At 39.3% G+C, this 20584-nt stretch overlaps 1 protein-coding gene across 1 annotated transcript; it reads right to left on the bottom strand.

Annotated features, from left to right (window-relative positions):
* Nucleotides 1–622: 622 nt before the first annotated feature.
* Nucleotides 623–20485, bottom strand: smc6 (structural maintenance of chromosomes 6). The gene is made up of 27 exons (XM_032546871.1): nucleotides 20370–20485; nucleotides 19546–19696; nucleotides 19337–19448; nucleotides 18356–18461; nucleotides 18134–18270; nucleotides 16890–16951; nucleotides 16697–16777; nucleotides 16512–16613; nucleotides 15645–15764; nucleotides 14270–14365; nucleotides 14014–14160; nucleotides 13830–13918; nucleotides 13151–13321; nucleotides 12842–13020; nucleotides 11449–11650; nucleotides 11246–11360; nucleotides 10995–11155; nucleotides 7783–7918; nucleotides 7592–7672; nucleotides 7327–7497; nucleotides 7040–7177; nucleotides 6296–6441; nucleotides 5328–5453; nucleotides 3668–3773; nucleotides 2995–3147; nucleotides 2788–2885; nucleotides 623–1668 (listed from the first exon to the last, which is right to left on the bottom strand). Exons 2-27 carry the CDS (start codon nucleotides 19681–19683, stop codon nucleotides 1581–1583), a joined length of 3261 nt encoding a protein of 1086 aa, XP_032402762.1. The 5' UTR covers nucleotides 19684–19696; nucleotides 20370–20485; the 3' UTR covers nucleotides 623–1580.
* Between the last annotated feature and the right edge of the window lie 99 nt (nucleotides 20486–20584).

The raw sequence follows: 20584 nt of genomic DNA on the forward strand, positions 1-20584 counted from the left end.
AATATTCCTAACCCCTGAACTATGGCAAGCCGTTTTAACATAAATTCGGTTTCGTCTGACTATCTGTAATTACATTCTAGTTATCTGAAAATGCATTTTGACTGGACAAAACAAAATTTGTACTATCCCGAATGGTAATTTAAGATATCTGCATTTACATTCTGACTAGTAAGAATAATAATTCAAGATATATATCTCACAATTGTTTCCAATTTGTAACGAATAATCATTTTTGCTCTTTGTGTTTAATCCAGAATGGTCTGAGAGGTTTAGCTAGTGGGGAAGAAAATCTGAATGGTATACATCTTGGTGTTTTATTAATAAAATGATGAGGCTTTTAGATTTTACGTGAACGTAGTAAAGAAAATATATAATTTCGCCGTACAATTTGTTATAGACTTTGGTCATTAGGTTTAAACTGGACAATTAAGCAATTTAAGGATAGATGCTAAAATTTAGAATTTAAAAACTTTTATATGAGAAGCAAGAAAAGGGACTACAGTGACCAGTTCTAGCTAAAATAAGCATGTTATACCTGATTTTAGGTAACTAATTAGCAAAAATCAATGTACTGTTGAACCACAAAAAACCCAACAACAAAATATACTATTTTCTACAACAGTCACTTGAAAACTACATAATTTAATGGGTGTTTAAGTCAGCAGCAGTAGGAACAATTGTTGCTCTTCTATATGCAGTTAAACCAATTAGTTCATGTTATACATTCATTTTTGTTTAAAAAAGACAACAACGTGGGAATGCAGTATTTATGCTAGGTTATGGTATCGTGAGAGTCTCATGCCGGCCCATCCTGAATCAAGACCACCTGCTTTTCCTCACACAGCACCAGCACAAGCGAGAAATCCAACATGTGGACAGAGAAAAGAAAAAAACAAGTGAATAGCAAATGCAGAAGGTAAGTAAAATCCATCATTTTTAGTCAACAGTGAGTAGACTCAGCTAGAACACAGCGGAGGAGTATGAGGCGCATCTATAGAAAATGAGGTGGGACATAATACATAAAGACAGACTTTAAAATATACAGAAGAAAAGACAACAAAACAAACACAATAATGTCTTCCAAGTACATTATCCCCATAGGATTGTTCATAAAGCTTTCACAATGCAAAATTCTGCAAAACTTGTACACAAACTGCAACACTAAGGTCACTTAAGTTCTTTGCTTTTCTTAGAAATAAAACATAATTCACAGCAAAATAAGGTTTCATAAATAAACATTTAAACACACAGGTTGAAACCTTACTCCTTAGGTAAACAACTCCTTAAAAACACTTTTCTCAAACACATGCGGGTAAACATCATCAAGTAAAACAATAGAAATACAGTACTGCCAGTGAGAGTTATGAGTCTAGGTTTCCATCTAAATCTTCATCTATATACAAAGAATAGAAAAATAAATCACACACAGATATTTATATTTAAGTTTCATAAAAAGTTTCATAAAAACGATACTTTTCAGCAAACACCAGAAGATGTAATGACAAGGTTTAAAAGTTTTAGCACCTCCCCGGTACACAAACCAGCACCGCTTTACGTATGAAAAGCACAGCTGGTGTAAGTTACAGATCTTTGTCTCTTGATTGGCCGTCTTCTCGCTCAGGATCCCGCAGATGATGGATTTTGATGAGAGCCGTTTTGGGGAGGTTGCTGAAAGAGAATCAACAGTTTTAACTGGTTGCCAAACATTACTGTGACAGCATTGATGTCACACCTGTAAAGCTTGATGGTGTAAACAAGGGAAAGTTTGCAGGGAAAAAACTGTTTAAACTACGTTGCTGCTGGAAACAAATCATTATTTCCTCTCCGGGTATGTAAATGGCGTAGTTCAAGTAGCCAATCTTTATTTTTTAACTTTTACATCTGATTTACAATGACAGAAAAAAAGAAGCTCTCAACATAAAAATCCACCCCCAGGGTATGACTTTTCAAAGTTTTAACATCTGTGCTTTTTAAAATATCTCACTCGTTAAAATACCATTTAAATGAATGGTGGACGGCTTCAAATGCTTCTGCAACTTAGTGATGGAAGATAGAAACACCATATAAAGTTCAGAGGGTTGACGAGGCTTAAGGCTATTATGCAGGTTTGCAATGTCTTCTGCCATTTTCATACAATGACTGTTGCAAAAATTGGGATTTTTGGGTTCAGACACAAACCTAAACTGGTCACACACCCCCACTCTCATTGAGCCACTCTAAATGGAGATAAAATACATTTAACAGGATTTACAGTAAGTTTTTTTTCACTAGCTCTCAGGGCTTTTTTGGAGCAATTGAAAGTGAATTTCTATGAACCTCAAAAACAAATTATTCAGCAACTGGTTCTGCAGGTTTAACCAACTCAAATTTAAGACTTTTTAAGACCACGATGAGTGGAATTTAAGATCTATATCTCAAAAGAAATGTATAAACTCCACACAGCCAATTAGCAATAAATTTGCTCTTACCCATAATAGACACAAACCAGCTGGCTAGCTAGCAAGGGTATGTCAACAGTGAGTCACAGGATGCAATGAACATGTCTGAGTGTGACTCAAACGTTTCCCTGACAGAAAAAATCCCGCAAGAAAAAAAAATGCATAGGAGGCACGCAATTAAACAGTCCTGCCAAGACAAAATGTAAGACTTGTGATTAATGTATTTAAGGCCAACTTACTTTTTTTTAAAGCTATTTTAAGATATTCTAAGGCCTTAATTTTAGATACATGAATTTAGGACTTTTTAAGAACGCATGGACACCCTGGTATATATGAAATAAGGCGTCACCTGGTGTTCAAGGGAGTAATGAAGATGAACTGCCGAAGGTGCTGCCGCTCTGAAAGCTCCAGGAGGAGGTCCAGACAAATCCTCCTGTTGTGCATGTCCTGCGGAAAACAGTTTTCAATTCAGCCGAGTGTTCATGCCTTTTTTCCCCTTTTTTTCCAAAGACATACACACGAGTCAGTGTTGTTTAAATGCTTTTTATGCGCTCACCATGTAGACGTCGAACTCGTCGAGACATCTGAACGGTGATTCTGTGATCTCCCAAAGGGAGAGCATGAAGCAAACGGTGGAGAAGGAGCGCTCCCCACCAGACAGAGACCTCATGTCGCTCGCACCGTCTTTGTCCCTGCCTGGAGGCTTTACCTTTGGAGCAAAACAGAATGAGCTATTACTCAGATTGTACTTACTCTTATATATATATGTCAGAGACATAAAGGTAACAGACTCCTTGTCTTGGAAGTGTGAATTATCCTTGAACATAAGTTTGTTACTTTAATAGAATAATGAAAGCAGGCGTCTTTATTTTGTATAACTTGGTTTTTTGTGTAACTGCGCATTTCAATTTAAATACGGAAAATCAGAATCACAAAGTCTCACAAAGCTTCTACTGCAAATGTCTTTGTACACTTGAAGTAAGACAAAACTAATATACAAGTAACTTTTCAGCAAGAAATAGGAATTTGTTTTAGGTCAACAATTCCTTAATATTGATGAAAAAGAACCACCTCCACTGGCAGATTATTTCACTTATGATATGGGGGAAAATGTCTTGTCATAAGTGAAATAATCTGGATGTGGAACAAGTACTATTTTGGATCACTGCATGTGCAAAACCGAGCCATAGCAGCACTATATACGATGAGTAGCACAGATAAAGACGTACCGAAATAGAAAGCGTCTCGTTGTTGTGATCAAAGATCATGGCGCCGCAACAGTTCATCTTGATTAAGAAGTTATTGAAGTACAGCTTACACCTCACTGAGAGGGATCTTAGGGAGGAGAGGAAAGGAGGAAATTGTTGTTCTGTCATATAAAACCCCAACAGAATACAGTAGTGTCATACGATGTTAGCCCCGTTCCTGATTTCCTGTGGTTTTGCATGTTTGTCATACAGAACATTAAACCAATTTAAATATTAGTCAAAGCCAACACAAGTAAACACAAGATGCAGTTTTCAAATTTAGGGAGGAAAAAATAGTTTAAAAAAAGTTAAAACATAACTGTGGTTTATTACACCTCAGGTCACTGTTTCTAGCCACACCCAGGTCAGATTACTGCCATTCCTGTTCTCAATCAAGACATCACTTCAACTGAATCTGCCTGACAAGGTGAAGTATGCCAAAAGATCCTCGAAAGCTAAACGCCATTCTGAGAGCCAAAGAAATGTAGCAACAAAAGTAATTGAGATATATCAGTATCTAAAGTGTTACGAAGCTATTTCTTTCTTTTTTTTCTCCGAAGAGTTTTTGCGGCGCTAGTGGCTCGTATTTTTCCGACAGTAGGCAGACAGGAAGGAGGGGGGAAGACATGCGGCAAAGGTTGTCGAACCCGCGGCGTCCGCGTCGAGGACTTAGGCCTCCAAATGTGGGGCGTGCTAACCCCCTGCGCCACCACAGCACGCCCTGCGAAGCTATTTCTAAAGCATCGGGACTCCAGCCAACCACAGAGAGTCGGTATCCACACATGGTGAAAACATGGAGCAATGATAAAGCTTCGTATGAGAGGCCCGCCGACCAAAATTACCTCCACAGTGGAGTGACGACTCATCCAGCTCACAAAAGACCCCACAACAACATCTGAAGAACTTCAGGCCTCATTGGCCACGACTAAATCACTGCTGAACAAAAATAAAACTCGTCTCAGTTTTCCCTTTTAGACTTTTAGGAAAACATTCTGTGTATTGACGAGACCAAAAGTTGAACTCTTGAGAGGGTGTTTGCTCTGTTGCATCTGGTGTGAAAGCATCACAGCGTCTCCGAAAAAGAACATCACACCATCAGTGAAACATGGTGGTGGTACTGTGATGGGTCTGTTTTGGTGCTTCAGGACCCAGAGGACTTGCTGAGATAAATGGAGCGGTGAATTCTGCATCCTGAAGAAGAACGTCCGGCCGTCCGTCTGTGATCGCAAGCTGAAACAAACTTGGGTTCTGCAGCAGGACCATGATCCAAAACACTCCAGCAAGTCCACCTCTGAATGACTGAAGAATGAAGTCAAATGCTGACTTCATTCTTCACTTGATTCCAGTTGTTGCTTCTAAGGGTGACCCAAGCAGTTATTAGATTTAGGGGCGATCACTTTTTCACACAAGGCCATGTACTGTATGTTTAGACGTTTTTTAAACACCTTTACATAAAAAGTGTTTTCTGTGTTTACTTGTGTTGGCTTTGACTCCTATGTAAATTGGTTTGATGTTCTGAAACACTTTAAAACAGGAAATCGTGAAGGGGGCAAACACTTTTTCACACCACAGTAAAATGGCAGTTGTAAGTGTAAGATAAACAGTGAAAACACATCTGAAATGGTGATGGCTGCTTCTCTACCTGCGCATTATTTTGTATCTGTTCTGCCTGTCTGACATGATGTTGTTGAGCCGGTCGATGAACTTGCGCAGATCCCTCACTTGGTTGGTTTTCTCTTTGTAGAGCGAGAGGGCCTCGGCGTACTCCCTAATGGGGTCAGAGGGAAGAAGTTGGCATGGCGTAAATATTTCTGACTTAAACTGCATGAAACCAGGGCACAAGATGAGTTAGGAATAGCCAAGAGGCAGATCTGATTGAGGTACAAAGGAGGCTCAGCAGAGGTTCGGCCGATCCAATGAGACTGCTGCTTCTATTAATTCTCCCTCTTAGTTTGGCTTTTTTTTTTTTTTCCCTCTCGCGCATCCCAGTTTCACTGTCTTTGTTTTTTGTCAATGTGTGCATTACAGCTGCTTCCTTTTCCTCTTTTTTTCCTCTTTACGCTGGTGATCTCTTTCTGGGGCTTCTCTCGTTTCTCTCTTTCCTACTGCATGTGACCCAGAAATGGGTCAGAGCCCAAAATCCTGAAGGAAGGCCTATTTCCTAAAATGTAACTGGAGGCAAGAGGAAGGAGGCAAATAAAGACCTGGTGGGGAAGCTATGAGTTGGTATCGCTACCATTATGAACACAAATGTTCTGCCACTGAAATAAAAGAGGGTGCATTAATTGTTCTGAACATAGCTGTCAATCACTAAAAGAAACCTGTTGCTCCCTGTCTTCCTTTATGACATCTTCTGATTTCCTGCCTTGGTCTGACCTATTTCGAATAACCCAGCTGTGCATACATTTGTTTTCGTTCACCTTGGACCTTATGCAATAACACTTCTGTGGATTCTCCACAGAAACATGGCAAATCTGTAATCGGGAAAGCTGAAGACACAAACATCCAAACGTATGAAAGCGTCTGTACTCAGCACATCTTCCTATGCGTAGTTTGCCATCGACGTGGGAGCAGAGAGATGTTTTCTGATTGATCCGCGCTGTCTCTCACCTGATCACCAGCTCCTGCTCGCCGTGGTTTCCCTCATAGACCTTGAGCTTCTTCTTGAGCCGTGTGATTTCTGTGTCGATGCTCTTGGTGGGGGAAGTGACGTGCTGCCGCTCGGGGCTAATCTGCGTGGCTTTCTTCACGTTTTCCTGTCAATACGTCAATCGTGTCTGGTCAGAGTCTGGTCTTTATAGGCGAATACGCTATCGATTAGGGCTGGAACGATTAATCGGGCATTGAAATAATCTTCAATAAACGATTTAGTAATCGATTAATCGTTAACTGGAGTATACAGACTCGAAAAAAAGCACAACATATTCCGAGCAGTAATCAAGCCAAAACTGCACAAAATACATTTTGAATTTAAGATCTGAACATCTTCTGTCTGTAAATACGTTTTAGCCAAAACTCCTCAAGCTGTAGCTTCACCCGATTCAAATTCACGTTATAAGGAACGTTATGTTATCGGCAACAAAATGTTCATTTTCTTATGTAACAAAGGACTTTAATTATTTGCACATTTTAGGATATGTCAAATTTTTCATTCAGCAGGATTTTTGATTGGAAAATCTGTAGAATGTGTAAAAAATTTTTTATCAGATTAATCGTCAAAATAATCGATTACTAAAATAATCCTTAGTTGCAGCTCTACCATCTGTCCCTAATTGCTGAAGTGCAGAAACTAGGTTTACTTGAAACAGATTGGAAAAGTAAAAAAACCAAAAAAACAAGCAGAGTTCTCTTTACCTGCAAGTCTTGCTCTTTGCCTGAAAGTACGCTTCTCATTGCTTGGATGTTGCCCTCGTACCCTTTCAGTTTCTTCTCTAGCACTTTAAGGTTACGTTCATGTTTTAAACACTCAGTCTCCAGTTTCAGCTGCTCGTCCTGGATGGCAAGAACAAAAATAATGATCTTTTTCACCATCAGGAGATCCTTGTGTTTAAATACTAGATGATAAAAGCAGAGAACAAACTCTTGCATTACTACCACTGAGGGGGTCAAAATGTCAAAAAATGTCAGCAATTCCTTTTCACCTTCAGTGGCTCGATTTCCTCTAGCAGCTGATCGATTTTATCTCTGACGGAGGAGTACTTGGAGTCTGCCTCTTCTGATGTTTTCCGCTGCTTGTCAAGTTCTGCCTTCGCCCCCTGAACGGCTCGTTTTTCCGCCTCAATTTTCTGTTGGTTCTCCTGGGCAACTTCCTCCTGTGCATTGAGATTTCAGGCGTTAATCTGGCACAGCTCATGAACGTTGTGTCTGATTCTGACAGTGATAAAACTGAGAAAAGCTGAGGGTCACCAAGGAGGAGATGTCATCACTTTGCTCCTCATTAGCGGTCTCCAGCTCACTTATTGCTGCTTTGACTTGGTTCTCAGAGGCCTGCGATGCAGCCAAAACAGAAAAATGATAAGAAAAAAAAGGATTTAAAGAGCGGGTAGGTAATGACACGGCAAAATTAGATTTAAAAGGTGATGTTGCCTCACGCTGACCTGAGTCTTCTTCAGGGTCTTGATGGTGTTGTTCAGGCTGCTCTCCATGTTAACTATGTCTTCGCTGACGGAGTTCACCTGAAGCTGAAACCTGGACAGCTGAGCTTCGAGATTCTCCAGTTCCGACTCCAGCACACTGCGACACACATCAGAGATTTTCTCTCAGTCAGCGACTCCCAACAGTTCAGACTGGACTCAAAACGAGTTCACGTCAACATCTCTGAAGCCAGACTTAATGTGAATTTGGGATCAGTGTCCGGCCAGAGGCGATGTTGAAGAACCGGGAGTTTGTCCTTTTCCTTCATGCCACCGTCCAGCCATCCATCGAAATGCACCAGTACAACTGGCAGGTTAGGGTTTTTCCACCAATGCGGTTCAGTGTGTGTTCCTGTTCTGAATGCGTCTATGAACTGATGTTGCGTGTTTCCACAGAAAACAAAAATGTTCCACAGCATAAACTGTGATTTTTCTGCGCAAACCCCAACGTCACCTATAGACCAAAGGCAATAATAATGAAGCATGGCACCAAAGATTGTGCAGCGGTCTGTTAACCTGTCATAATGAGCAATACATCAATTAATTGCACAACAAATATAATTTCCATTTGGAGAACAATCGTTAAAGAGACGCTCCTCTTTAAAGTCGTAAAGAAAAGCCGGCATGTTGAGAAATGCCGCAAACATTTGACAACAAGTACGATGTTTGCTCTACCTGCCACTTCTGCCTGCTTTTCCTGCCTGAGCTTAATGATTACTGTTTTTTTGAAATGCAATTTTGGTTACTGAGACTTCATAATATATAATTTTAGTGTTCATAATTTTAACTATTGTTGTTTCTGTTGTTTCATTTGTTTATTTGGGACATTTAAAATGTTTTCCAGTTCCAGTGTTGAATATTCTTCCGTTGTTTTGATACTTGCTTAGCTAGAATTTGTGGCGATGGAACGGCGTCAGTTCTGAGGATCTTTGTGTGAAACTGCACAGCAGAAAGAAGCTCCAGAGTTTTTGTGATGGTCTGCAGTCAAACTGGAGCTTATTTTACCTTCTGAGCAATCCCAGGTAATTTCGGATCAGTTTACAGTTCCTTCGGCTGATGATTTTAAACTAGGATTACGGCAACACGATAGCTGTAAAAGCTACTTAAGGGTTCGTGCTTTCAAAAAGGTCAGCTGAGATAACCAATTGTGTAAAAACCTTTTACAGCAGTTTGTTTAATTATTTTATTTTACTTCCTTTTTTTAACGCTGCTGGAACCATTTCAGGAAAACCATTTGCACTAAGGGAAGCCAGAGACAGGTCAGAAAAATAAAGTGTGTAGAAATCTACCCTGGTGCTGAGCTGACAGACATTTAAATCCATTTTTAATATTTATTGAAAGGAAGGAAAGACTTTCATGGACTCATAGATAGCGTAACACTCTCATCACAGCCTTTATTAGGAGATTTTAACAAGTAAATTTATTGTTTTTTCACAGTTTAAGTTATAAAACACAGATTAAAGCGATCACCACCGCTTAGGATTGCTGATTTTAGGTTTGAATGGAGCAGACACACTGCTGCTGCAAACTATTGCAAACTACCACTGTGTGAATAGCAGTTTTAATTAACTTCTTGAGGTTAACCGCTATGACACGTCATAAATTATGTCTTTCGGCAGCAGAGTGTAACTCAGATTAAAAAATCCATTCTGCAAACATATTTCCATACAGTTTGTAAGTGGAAGCAGGCGGCTTTTAAACTACAGCCGCTACGAAGCAACCTCAGGTTAATCGTATGTTAGTCTGATTTAATCATGCTGAATCTCACTGCTGTGTTGGGTGGGAATCTGTGTCCCGAGATTGCAGCAGCATTCCAGCAGCAGGAGGAGGAGTCGCTCTGACCCAGGGAACGTAATCTACATAAACGACCCAGTTCTCTGACCACAATGGCACAAAAGCAGCCCAGGTGAAGAAACAATTCCAGGATATTGTTTTGTCTGGATATTGAGCTCCAGACAAAAAAAAATAAAAAATGCTTTGTCACGTTTAAGGCCTGTGAAACAACTGTGTACGACCGGCATTTCAAATATCTATGTGTAATGGCCTGACTGTTGGTTACATTCTGCTCATGTTAATTACACTACAAACCCCATCATACACCACATCAGAGTGAATCAGTTCCAAACTTCCTGCACTTTCTGTGTTAAGGATCGACAAACCGAACCAGTCCTGCTGTCTTCCCAACTGTATTTTTAGCTGCTAAGCTGAAAACGCTGCCCAGTGAGGTTTGCAGGATGGCAGCCGTTACTGAAGCAGAAAAAAACAAACCACTGCTCTGTAATCGACTGACATAAAAAACGGAGAAAATAAAATATCTACTTGCTTAAATGGAAAGTACTATGCAAAATTCACTTTTTACACGTTTGTGTGCTTCCATTTGGGTTTCTACTGCTTCTAAAAACAGTCCAAGCTGATTTTTGGCAATAAGATAAAAAACTTTTGGTGTCTGAGAAAATGAGCTGTTTCAAAAATCTCCCAATTGTTAAGTTACATCTGACGGGCACTGCGGCGTTACCTAGCAACCAAAGCAAAACCCAGCCACCCAAGCAGTAACCCAAGTGGAGCTCCACCCCACTTAGTCAGCAGGTTTTACCGCTGTATGCACTGTACAACTTCAACTGGAAAAGACAAGTTTTGTTGTTGACTTACCATCCAGAAACCCTTTGCTGCATTCTTGTTGCTTGTGCAGGAGGCTTCACTTCTGCTTTTCAAAGATGTATGGTTGTATAATTTCATATCTGTTTGAAGCCATTTTCATGTGCGAGTGTAAACATTGAGTTTGAGGGCGTGGCCAGCAGCAACTTATTTAAATTTAAAGTGAAAACAGCTCATTCTGAAATTATGTCAAAATAAGATGAACTGAGCAGACTAAAATCTCATTATCTAAAAATGATTTTGTGGAAAAATATAATGTTTTGTATAGCCTATATACCTGTCCTAAACCGTTCCAGGAAGAATAGGAGGTCACCTTTAAATTTTATTATTGGTGTCTTTTTCCATTTCCTCTGGAGTAACAATACAAAGTTGTAGTTTTGTAGTTTTATTCATTAACATTTATCCTCTTCAGCCCATAAAACATAGCCGGTTTCAGGTCACAGTCCTTTCTATGACAGATTTTCAGGGCCAGCTGTACATCTTATGCATATTCTATCATAAATAAACCCCAAAGTACTCACTGTATTTCGGTCTCAATATCTCCACTGAGGTACTTGGCCATGCTGAACTCAGAGGTGTAGTAGCGGTTCGGGAACACCTGATCTCCCTCAGCCGTGAAGGCTTCACGGCAGTTCCTTGGAGGCCGGCCTTTCTGCATCATCCTCCTCGCCTTGTCTTTTTCCTGAAACCACACATTGATGCACATAGTGAGCAAGAAGGTGCAAAAAACCCCCAGAAACTAACATCTACATCAGTCCAGGCAGACACTAACTTTGATTATGAGAATGGTTTCTATCCCCCTCATATCAATCAGACAATTGACGATGACAGGAGTCGCCGATGTGATCGTGTCCAGCACGGATGGGTAATCTGGATGACATGCTTTTCTGGTCAACAAAAAAAACGAGAAGAAAAAATTTAATTCAATAGTTCTCATGAAATGAAAGTGGAGTAGAAACAGCAGCAGGTTCTTACCGCGCATGAACGTTGTAGAGTTTATCGGTGAAGGGGCTAACGATGATCTGCGGTCTGTTGCCTTTCGGATAGAAGCGAGACATGAGCCGCTGAAGGACTAACTCATCTTTGTAGTTGTCGCAGCAGAACGCCTTCATGAAGCTCCGCAAACAACACTCCACCGCCACAGCCAGGGTGGGATCCTTCAAACTGATGCAAGCCCCTGAGATCAAACAAGAAATGTTATGCAACACATCAACAGAGTAGTCTATAGCTGCGGAGTGGACGGGAAAAAATAAGTGCTTTTCAATATTTACTATAAATAAAAATACTGGGGTTTTCATTTGCAAGCAGTCCCTTTAACTGAATGGCCCAGTCAAAGTCCAGACCTAGATAGAGTTAAGAATCTGTGGCAAGACTTGAACATTTCTGCTCTCAGTCTCCCTCCATCCAGTCGTACTGAGCTTGGGCTATTTAGCAAATAAGAAGGCTCAAAATTACCTATAGTTGCAAGGAGAAGTGATTGCACTCCACACTTTTCAGATTTTTCTGCATACACATTTAAAACATGAATCACTTTCTTCTACATCACAATTATGCACTACTTTGTGTTAGTCTTTCACGTCAAATCCTAATTTAAAAACACTCCAGTTTGTGGTTGAAAACATTTCAGGGCTGCGACAACTTTTGCAAACTAATCTAAGTGGCAACTAAGGTGCTTTCTGACGGCTTTGGGTCTATATCACACGTTCACAATCAGTACGAAAGCACTGATAGTCACCAGGTATCTAAACACGGCATCAGCACAGGAAATGGCGTCAAAACAAACTCGTACTAGTTGATTAGTTGCCTGCTAACTGATTATGTCGCCATGTTTACTTTACAGGCATGAACATTACTTCATCAAAATACAACAAAAGGTGAAATATTATATAAAGATTTAACTTCTTTTTTTTTATTTTTATCGCCGTGTAGTAAAACACTTTGAAGAGCAAACTGATTTATTAAGATTTAAAGTGTCAGACCAACACAAAATAGCACATTGTGTGAAGTGGGAGGAAAATGCTAGATAACTTTCAATATATTTTAAAATAACAAATGTATTAAACCTTTCTAATAAATCAACAGCGTCCAAGAATATACATTGTCATAGCAATTCTAATCAGTGATTTGGTTGTTGACTACAACAGAAATATTAATAGAATATTGATACTGGCCCAAAATGTTCATATTGTTGTGTCTCTAATCATAATTTATTAAGATGCTTTGATCTGCGACAGCGAGCCTCCATCTTTCTTCCTTCCTTTTTTCCCACAATTCTTTCTTTCGTTCTTTCAGTTTTTTGGGGTTTTACTTTTATATTAATCCCGGACAACAAATATAAAACCAGAACAACGTGAAAACGGTTAGTTACCTATTGGCCCGACGGGTTTCTTGATGAAGCTTCCTGCAGCGAACGCATCATTGATGGCAGCAATCAGGTCAGGAACATCGTCTCCAAACCGCTTGAGCTTGTTGGATCGACTGGCCAGCAGCTGGTTTTTTCTCTTCTGCTTGGACTCGTAAGCAAACCGCACACTCTTTGCTTCGACTCTAGTATAAAAGAAGGGTTTTTATTTATTATTTTTAAAGGGATGAATCCTCACTAGCCACAAATAAAAAAATTAAAAAAAACCTACCCAGGGAGTTAGCTTGCATGAGAAGCAGGAAGTATTTCTCGTACCTTAGCTTGTCCCGTTCTTCTTTTCCCTTCAGGAGTGCCTGATGTTTCTTCTTGATGTCTTCATTCAGCTGCGAACACGTCCTCTCCAGCTCCGCCAGCTGCTCCTTCAGCTCGCCCAACGTCGCCTGTTGTCTTGAGCGTCTGGTTTCTCCGCTGTTGTTCAGCCTCTCGCTGATGGCAGAGGAAACATTTCAAGTTGTTGTGTGGTTTCCTAGAAAACTAAGCCAATAAATGCACTGCAAAAACACATCGTCTCACACAGAGACTTTTTGGTCTGGTTTCTAATGCAAATATTAGTGCATTTGAAATGCGGCAAAACTGATTTGCAAGCAACTTTTCAGCAAGAAATAGGAGATTTTTTTTAATTCAATAATTCCTTAATATTGATGAAAAAGTGCTAGCTGTAAGTGAAATAATCTGTCTGTGGAAAAATAAATTTTTCCCATTTTATAAGGTAAAATGTCTTGTTCCAGATTATTTCACTTATAACAAGCACTTTTTAATCAATATTAAGGAATTATTGGCTTAAAACAACCTCCAACATCTTGCAGAAAAGTTACATATAATTTAACTTTATCTTGCTCCAAGTGTGCTAAGATATTTGCACTAGAAACTGAACCAAAAATACTTGGTAAGATTGGGTGTTTTTGCAGTGTAAGATGTCTGAACACCTCCACACCTCGCTTTAGCCTTGTTGATTTTCTCCTGGAGAAGGTTCTGCTCGCGTTCTGTTTGCTTGAGTTTGTTCAAAGCCCGGAAATAAACAAGCTGTAAAAGAAAAAATTAATATTAATAATAAAATTAAAAAAAACACACATATCCCATCTATTTAAGAGAATCACTTAGAAAGTTGTAAAGAATACCTCCTGCTCCTTGTGAGCTTTGTTAACGATCTTTGTTTGCTGTTTAAAGTTGAGATTATTCTCTCTGAGGGACTTGTGCTCCTCTCTCAGACTGTCAGCTCTCTTTTTTATCATCTGCAGCCTTTTCTCCGTTTGTGCGAGCTTTGACTGCAAGAAAGAAAAATAAATAAATAAGCAAAAGCTGCCCGGTAAAGACAAGGTACATTTATAAAAAGACTTGGACATTCCAAATGAAGGGGAATAACTTGTTTCACACCTGACAGAGCTGCAGGTTATCTTCATGTTTCTTATCTTTCTCTTCTTTCTGAATTTCCTCCTTCAGCTGCTGTATGGACTGCTCCTTGTCCCTGACCTAAGGGTGATAAAACATACATGTTTATCATGTTTAGGTGCAACAGCTTGTTAAACACTAGATATCCCAGTAAGAACGACAGGCGATGACATCCTGTTTTATCTAGTTCTTGTTTTCTTTCAACAGAGTTATAGTCAGAAAAATAAACATAAATTAGTTCCAGTCAAGATTTTTATTTGTTTATTTACAGGATAGAAAGGTTTGCCAGGTAATTTACTTTTTAGACATAAAAAAAAAGTCTTTGGAGTCACAAAGTTTTAAAGCAGAACTGGAATGCCATAACTAGATTTGATATGGCATCTGGAAACACAAAGTATGGCTATTTGTTGTTTTTTCTTTAAGGAAAGAAAAATAAATCTCAAGTGGATGTTTGGCCAATTAACAGAACACAGAAAGTGGGTTGCGTGAGTTCTGCAATTATTTCCAAACATCTTTACGCAGGAAAAGAGGCAGACCTTTCTTCTTTAAAAAGGTGGAAATGATGGACTTTTTCTAAAAAAAAACACAAAATAATGGTCCCTCTGTTCAAAATACACCAAGACACATCAAAATGTATCAAGTTTATAAATCCGCTAATCTCTTATCTTCAAGGTGAGGAAAAACCTAGGACTGAGGAACCAGGACGAAGCAGGCGAGGTGGCTACGACGGATAGCTGTAGCACTGAATCAGCAGGTACATTATTGAGGCCATTACAGGTGTTGTTTGTGAGCATAAAGTTTGTCAACTAAGAAAATGTGCTGGAGAGCGGGGCTTTCTTTAAGTACAGCCACTGCAACCTTTATGGAGAAAGTTATGAAATTAAATCAACAACCGCTCGCTCCAATTGTTCCTCCTGCATATTTACCTATGATCAAGACCTACAGAACCAAGCCATTGTTTTCTTAATCTCCGAGCCAAACCAGCGTTTGACTGCAGCTGCCATGCGTGTGTTTGTATAACAGTATTTATTTTAACTTCCCTTGTTTTTACCACAAATAAAGAACTGGGTTGAAGAGACTTTTCTGACTGAAGGTGGGTTTTAAGAGTTTAGGTGATCGGATGGTGTCCATGAGTGCAACACAGCCTGATATTGTGCAGCAAACAGAGACTTTCAGCTGCTTCCATTCACTGCTGCTGTTTCATGCAAGATGCTTTGCTCGTGCTTTCTTTTAAACCGTTTTAACACACTCTTGACTTCGGATGAATATAAGTGATTATAACTAATCCCGGTAAGAGTCCCAAAAACAACCAAAAGGAGACATTGTCTGCTGAACACATCGACGTCAGACAGCATCTTACCAAACACCACGCCATTTGTTTCTTCAGGCTCTCCAAGTTCTCCTTCAAATCACTGAAAGACGACAAGCTTTCATATCGCTCTTTCTTCTGCAGGAACTCCTGCTTTAAGTCCTTGAGACACTGAACACAAAACAAAGATGAACACATTTTCCTTTTTTTTTAAGAAATATGTCACAGACATGCTAAAGTATCAGCAGCAATTTTGTCTCTTAGTTGCCTCTTAAAACAGAGCTTAGAAAGTGTATATAAATTAAGCCTCAAAAATAAGAGACTGGAGAAGAAAGGAAAAAAAAATAAACAAATGAAGAGATATTTTTATTGTACTCATATAATATATAGAAATCTATGACATTACTAAGCAGTGCTTCTTTTAACAGGTGTGCATTTTGCAGATAGAAGCTGATAAATAAACAAAAGGTGAACAGAGAAAGAGGATACCACGTATATAAAAGATTACGGTACGCTATAATCTATTAAGCGTCTTGAATTTATATCTTTTTAATACAGATATAAAAACGATATAATGGAAATAGACTGGAATTAACTGGATTGAAATGAAATTAATTTGAACCAAACAGGATTCCATGGATAATTGGATATAAGCTGAACTTGTCTGTTCTGTAGATTGTACCGTCACACCATGCATTTTACCGAATTAAGTTAAATGTATGACAGTGTATTAAACCACCCTAAACTACAAGATTTAAATGTTTTACCATAATTTTAAACTACAGAATAACTTCATAATTCAGGGACATGAAGTCATTGATAAATATGTGGATTGGAAATCAGAACATCCATCAAACATCTGGCAGATTTATCAACTCCAGAGTAAAAGAGCTTGAGGCGATAAACGCAGGTCTGTACCTCCTCTTGCCTCTCAACCTGTTGCCGTGTGATTGTTTCCGTGTGCTTGATGTGGATGTAGTCTCTCTTCATCTGCTCGAGTAGAGTTGCTTTCATGAAGAACTAGGGATGGTAAAACACCACAACTTCAGCTTGAAAGACAAAGCAATGGAAACTGGAATGAGTGATCTCATAGCGAATGGGACCTTGTATTTGTCCGACTCGTTTTTCGAATGCAGGAACTGTTTGCTCATTTCTTGGCTGAGAATGGATACTGGATTATCCAGCTGAAACACACACACACACACACACACAAAATAACACACGCTCCTTTTCAGAACCAGAACCACTGATTTTTCTTAAAATCCCTTCAAATTTAAGGAAACATATAATTGTTACCTGGATGTTAAAGTGGTCCAGAATTGCTACTAATTCTTCTTTCTTGTTTGAGACAAGTTGACCTAAATATGAAAGAACAAATAATAACCCCTTTAACATAATTCAAATCAATTAGAAATTGTTTATATTAGATACAGTAATCCACTGAAGGAAATTGTTACAAAGATATTCAGAACAGACCAGAATCATGCCTTACCTACACACAGTACAGTGTATATAATGACAGCTAGAGCTGAAGGAATGAGTGAATGGAATATCCAGTCCAGTTTATTTATATATACACCAACTCAACAGTAATATTCAGATTAAATTCAGTCTAAATTCAGATGCCGTCATATTAAATTGATTATATGACCAAAGTAATTTCTGTTGACTGTTTCAAATCGTTGACTTTACAGGAGGCATCATAACATTAGAATATTAGGCAGGTCTGGATGTGACTGTGGAGCAAAAGAATTACCGTACTTTCCGGACTATAGAGTGCACCTGGATATAAGCCGCACCAATAATTTTACAAATGTGCAAATATATAGGCCGCAGTTGTCTCTAAGCCGTATCCATGTTTATCAAAAGCCATCCAGTGTATATGTGACCTCTAACACGTAGACAAGACTTTTGATAACGAAAGACAGACGGAGGAAGTGTGTGACGAAGTGATTCTGGGGCTGAGTGCTTATAATCCACAAGAGAAACGTGAAGATCGCCATCAATGACGTTTCCTGGTAGGCTACTGTATTTTTTTTAAAGCAACCGTGTTCAGAAAAAAAAAAAATTCTGAACAAAGCACAAATAATATACGCAATTGTGTATATTATTTGTCCATATTTAATTAGAAGCTTAAAATAAAAAATCTGTATGGCACCATTATGTGTAAATATCTCCTGTCACAACACAATATCAATGTCAATTTCGTCTCGAGGATAAATTCACCCTTGAGCTTGTGCTGGCTTCTTCATCACACTGCAGTCCAGCATTTCAAAATCCATTGGTAAAAATCCATATATTAGCTGCATCATTGCTTTAGATGCAGCGATCACAGCGCGTAAAAAAAAAAAAAGTAAGTAGTGGCTTTCGTCAGGAAATTACAGTATGTCTCACACACCCTTAATCCAGGCATGTTATTTTAACATGAAGAACACAACTAGTGCTTGTTGGAAGCTCTTTGTGTTGATAAAACCAAAACTCAGAGGATAAAAGAAATTTAACTACGATGTAAAAACTGCCTATGTATGTGGAAAAATCACCTGATTTGCTTTTGAGTTTGTATCCCCGAGATCCATCGCTGGAGATGCGTTGTTCAACGGTGATGTAGTCACCATACAGATCCTTTTTGTAGGCATCTGCTCCTCTGTTTCTCAGCTTTACAATAACATCTGCAGTGCTAAGCAGACAAAGAGACCCCACCCCCATGACCTTCTGGATGTAAAGAAAACTACAGCAGCCAATCAGAACCATCATCAATTTACCTTTCTCCTGTTTTCACGAAATCCTTCAGCGACACTCCCCTGTTTGTCATGGTGGCCTTCCCACCGAGGCCAACAATCAAGCCGGTCAGAATGGCACTTTTTCCACCTGGGAATGAAAACACCACCAACAGAGAAAGGGTTAATAAATCAGTGTAGGGCTGAAACAATTCCTCTAATGACTCGAGTACGTCGATTATTAAAATTCCTCAAGGAAAATGCATCTGCCTCGAAGCTTTGTTAACTTGTTTTATTATGTAGCGCACCGAGTTCTGCCTGGATCATTATTTGTGGAGGACAGCGCTCTCACTTCCGCCTATGAGTTGTTGTGAAGTGCTAGCAGCATGGTGTTGAACTGTGCGGCGTTTTGCCAGGGTTTGGGGGACAAATACGGATTGTTGAACTTTGCAGTGTGATGGTTGCTTTTGTGGCGTCATCACGGTTTTGGAGCGAATGGTGGTTGGGGGGGGGGAGAAAAGAGAGAGAGAGAGAGCGCGAGAAAGAGATCCGATTCCTCTGATAATCCTAAAAATATTCTATAGAGTACTCGATTACTAAAATATTCTTTTACCACAGCCCTGAGTCTGTGCATGTAAAGCATGTCAAACATACGCACAGAACTGCAAGTTGAACTAGAACGCAGTATGCAAAGTGCACCAAGCACTGAGTGTGATCATTGTTTACAGTAAACTAAAGCTTTCACCTCTTAGAAACAGTTTTTTTTAAATGGATATAATTTATAACCAACAGCAGTGCAACTAATATGAGTTTCTGTACAAAGAAATGCTATTACTGTATATTGTAATTCAATTATGCAGTAAAGAAGGAGCCTTTGTTGTACCATTTAGCTGTGTTACTTTTATTGCTAAATTAAGCATGTTGTTCTTCAAACATAGACCTTCCTGATACTAAAATACGCCTACACGTGTAAAACACACCAGTTATAATTAGCAACATATTAAAGGGCACTAAGCATGAACTTACTCCCATTGTTGCCCACAATAAAATTGACATGGGGCCCAAACTGGACTGGTCCAAAGGAGTGGTGGCACATGAAATTTTTTAAAGTGATGCTTTCAATGAGTCCAATGTCCCCCTACAGCCAGAAGAAAAGACAAAATAGTCAACAGATAATGATATTGTAAAGGCACAAAACATGACTTAAGGTTTAAAAAAATATATACATATCCTACCGAAGGGGAAGTAGTGAAGATGTGTGAAGATAATCCCTGGTGATTTGTGTCCGTTGCATTTTCAGCACCAGCAGCTGTCACTCGCCTGTTCTTCACAGTCGATGCATCAATAATCAGACTGGCTTTTCGCTTACTCATTTTGAAAGAGTCACTGAAAATACAACCAACCACATCAGGTTCAGTTTAAGAGCATACACAGTTTGTACATGGCGTGGATTAATGTAAAGCTGTGAACGTTAAAAAATAATGTCCAGTTTTGAATGTGAATATATAGTGTGCTTACATTATGCTCAGGAGTGAATATGTGTAACTGGAACTAACTCTGAGGAAATGTGAAGAAGCTTATTGCAGCAGGAAAACAAAGAAAAATGTGACTAAGAAAGGAAAGAGGTGACAGCAAAGTTTAAACTAAACTGTATAGAAAAGTTCACACACGTACATCAGCTTTGCTGCATGTGAATGTGCAAGAATACGAAGCTACTACAAACTTTCGGCTATAATTAGTAACACAAGCCAGGCTACCAAACAGTGAATCTGTGAGAAAAGCTAAAACAAGCGATGTGTTATGAAGCAGGAAGCCACGGCTTCGTAAAGATTCACGCAAATGATGAATACAGCACATGTGCCTTGAAAACAGTGACCAACTAAGGCAGTTACATGTTATTCAGAGCAGATGAAGCTGTTTTTCCACCACACACGAAATCTGTCCAAGCACAAAAACAGTCAGCATAGCAGCCGTAAACCGAAACAAAACATAATCACAGGACTATTACCGTGTTTCAGCCTGTCGTCGATTCCTAAACAAACAGCAGAAACACACTTACCATCATTCAGTAGCCTGCAGCCGTCCACAATAACATGGGGCCATGGGGGGCTGTTTCGCACTTCCTGCTCGGACTGTGCGAAGGAAACCACAGCAACACGGAACTCAGAGCGCGTCCTCTGATTGGCTGGCGGTACACCTGCGCGAGCGCGCGCGCGTCTGAAAACAAGTAGTTTCTTTCTTTGTTTATTTGTTTGTTTGTTTTTAACTTGTAAA

The sequence above is a fragment of the Xiphophorus hellerii genome, chromosome 19, assembly GCF_003331165.1.
Source record: "Xiphophorus hellerii strain 12219 chromosome 19, Xiphophorus_hellerii-4.1, whole genome shotgun sequence".
NCBI classification, from domain to species: domain Eukaryota; kingdom Metazoa; phylum Chordata; class Actinopteri; order Cyprinodontiformes; family Poeciliidae; genus Xiphophorus; species Xiphophorus hellerii.

What these genes read in the sequence shown, in the direction of transcription:
- smc6 (XM_032546871.1), bottom strand. Translation starts at nt 19,683, where the DNA reads ATGAGTAAGCGAAAAGCCAGTCTGATTATTGATGCATCGACTGTGAAG. An exon ending in TATTGTGGGCAACAATGGGA is followed by an intron (nt 18,462 to 19,336) that starts GTAAGTTCATGC and finishes TTTCATTCCCAG; the next exon opens with GTGGAAAAAGTGCCATTCTG. An exon ending in GTGATGACATCTCCTCCTTG is followed by an intron (nt 7,498 to 7,591) that starts GTGACCCTCAGC and finishes CTCAATGCACAG; the next exon opens with GAGGAAGTTGCCCAGGAGAA.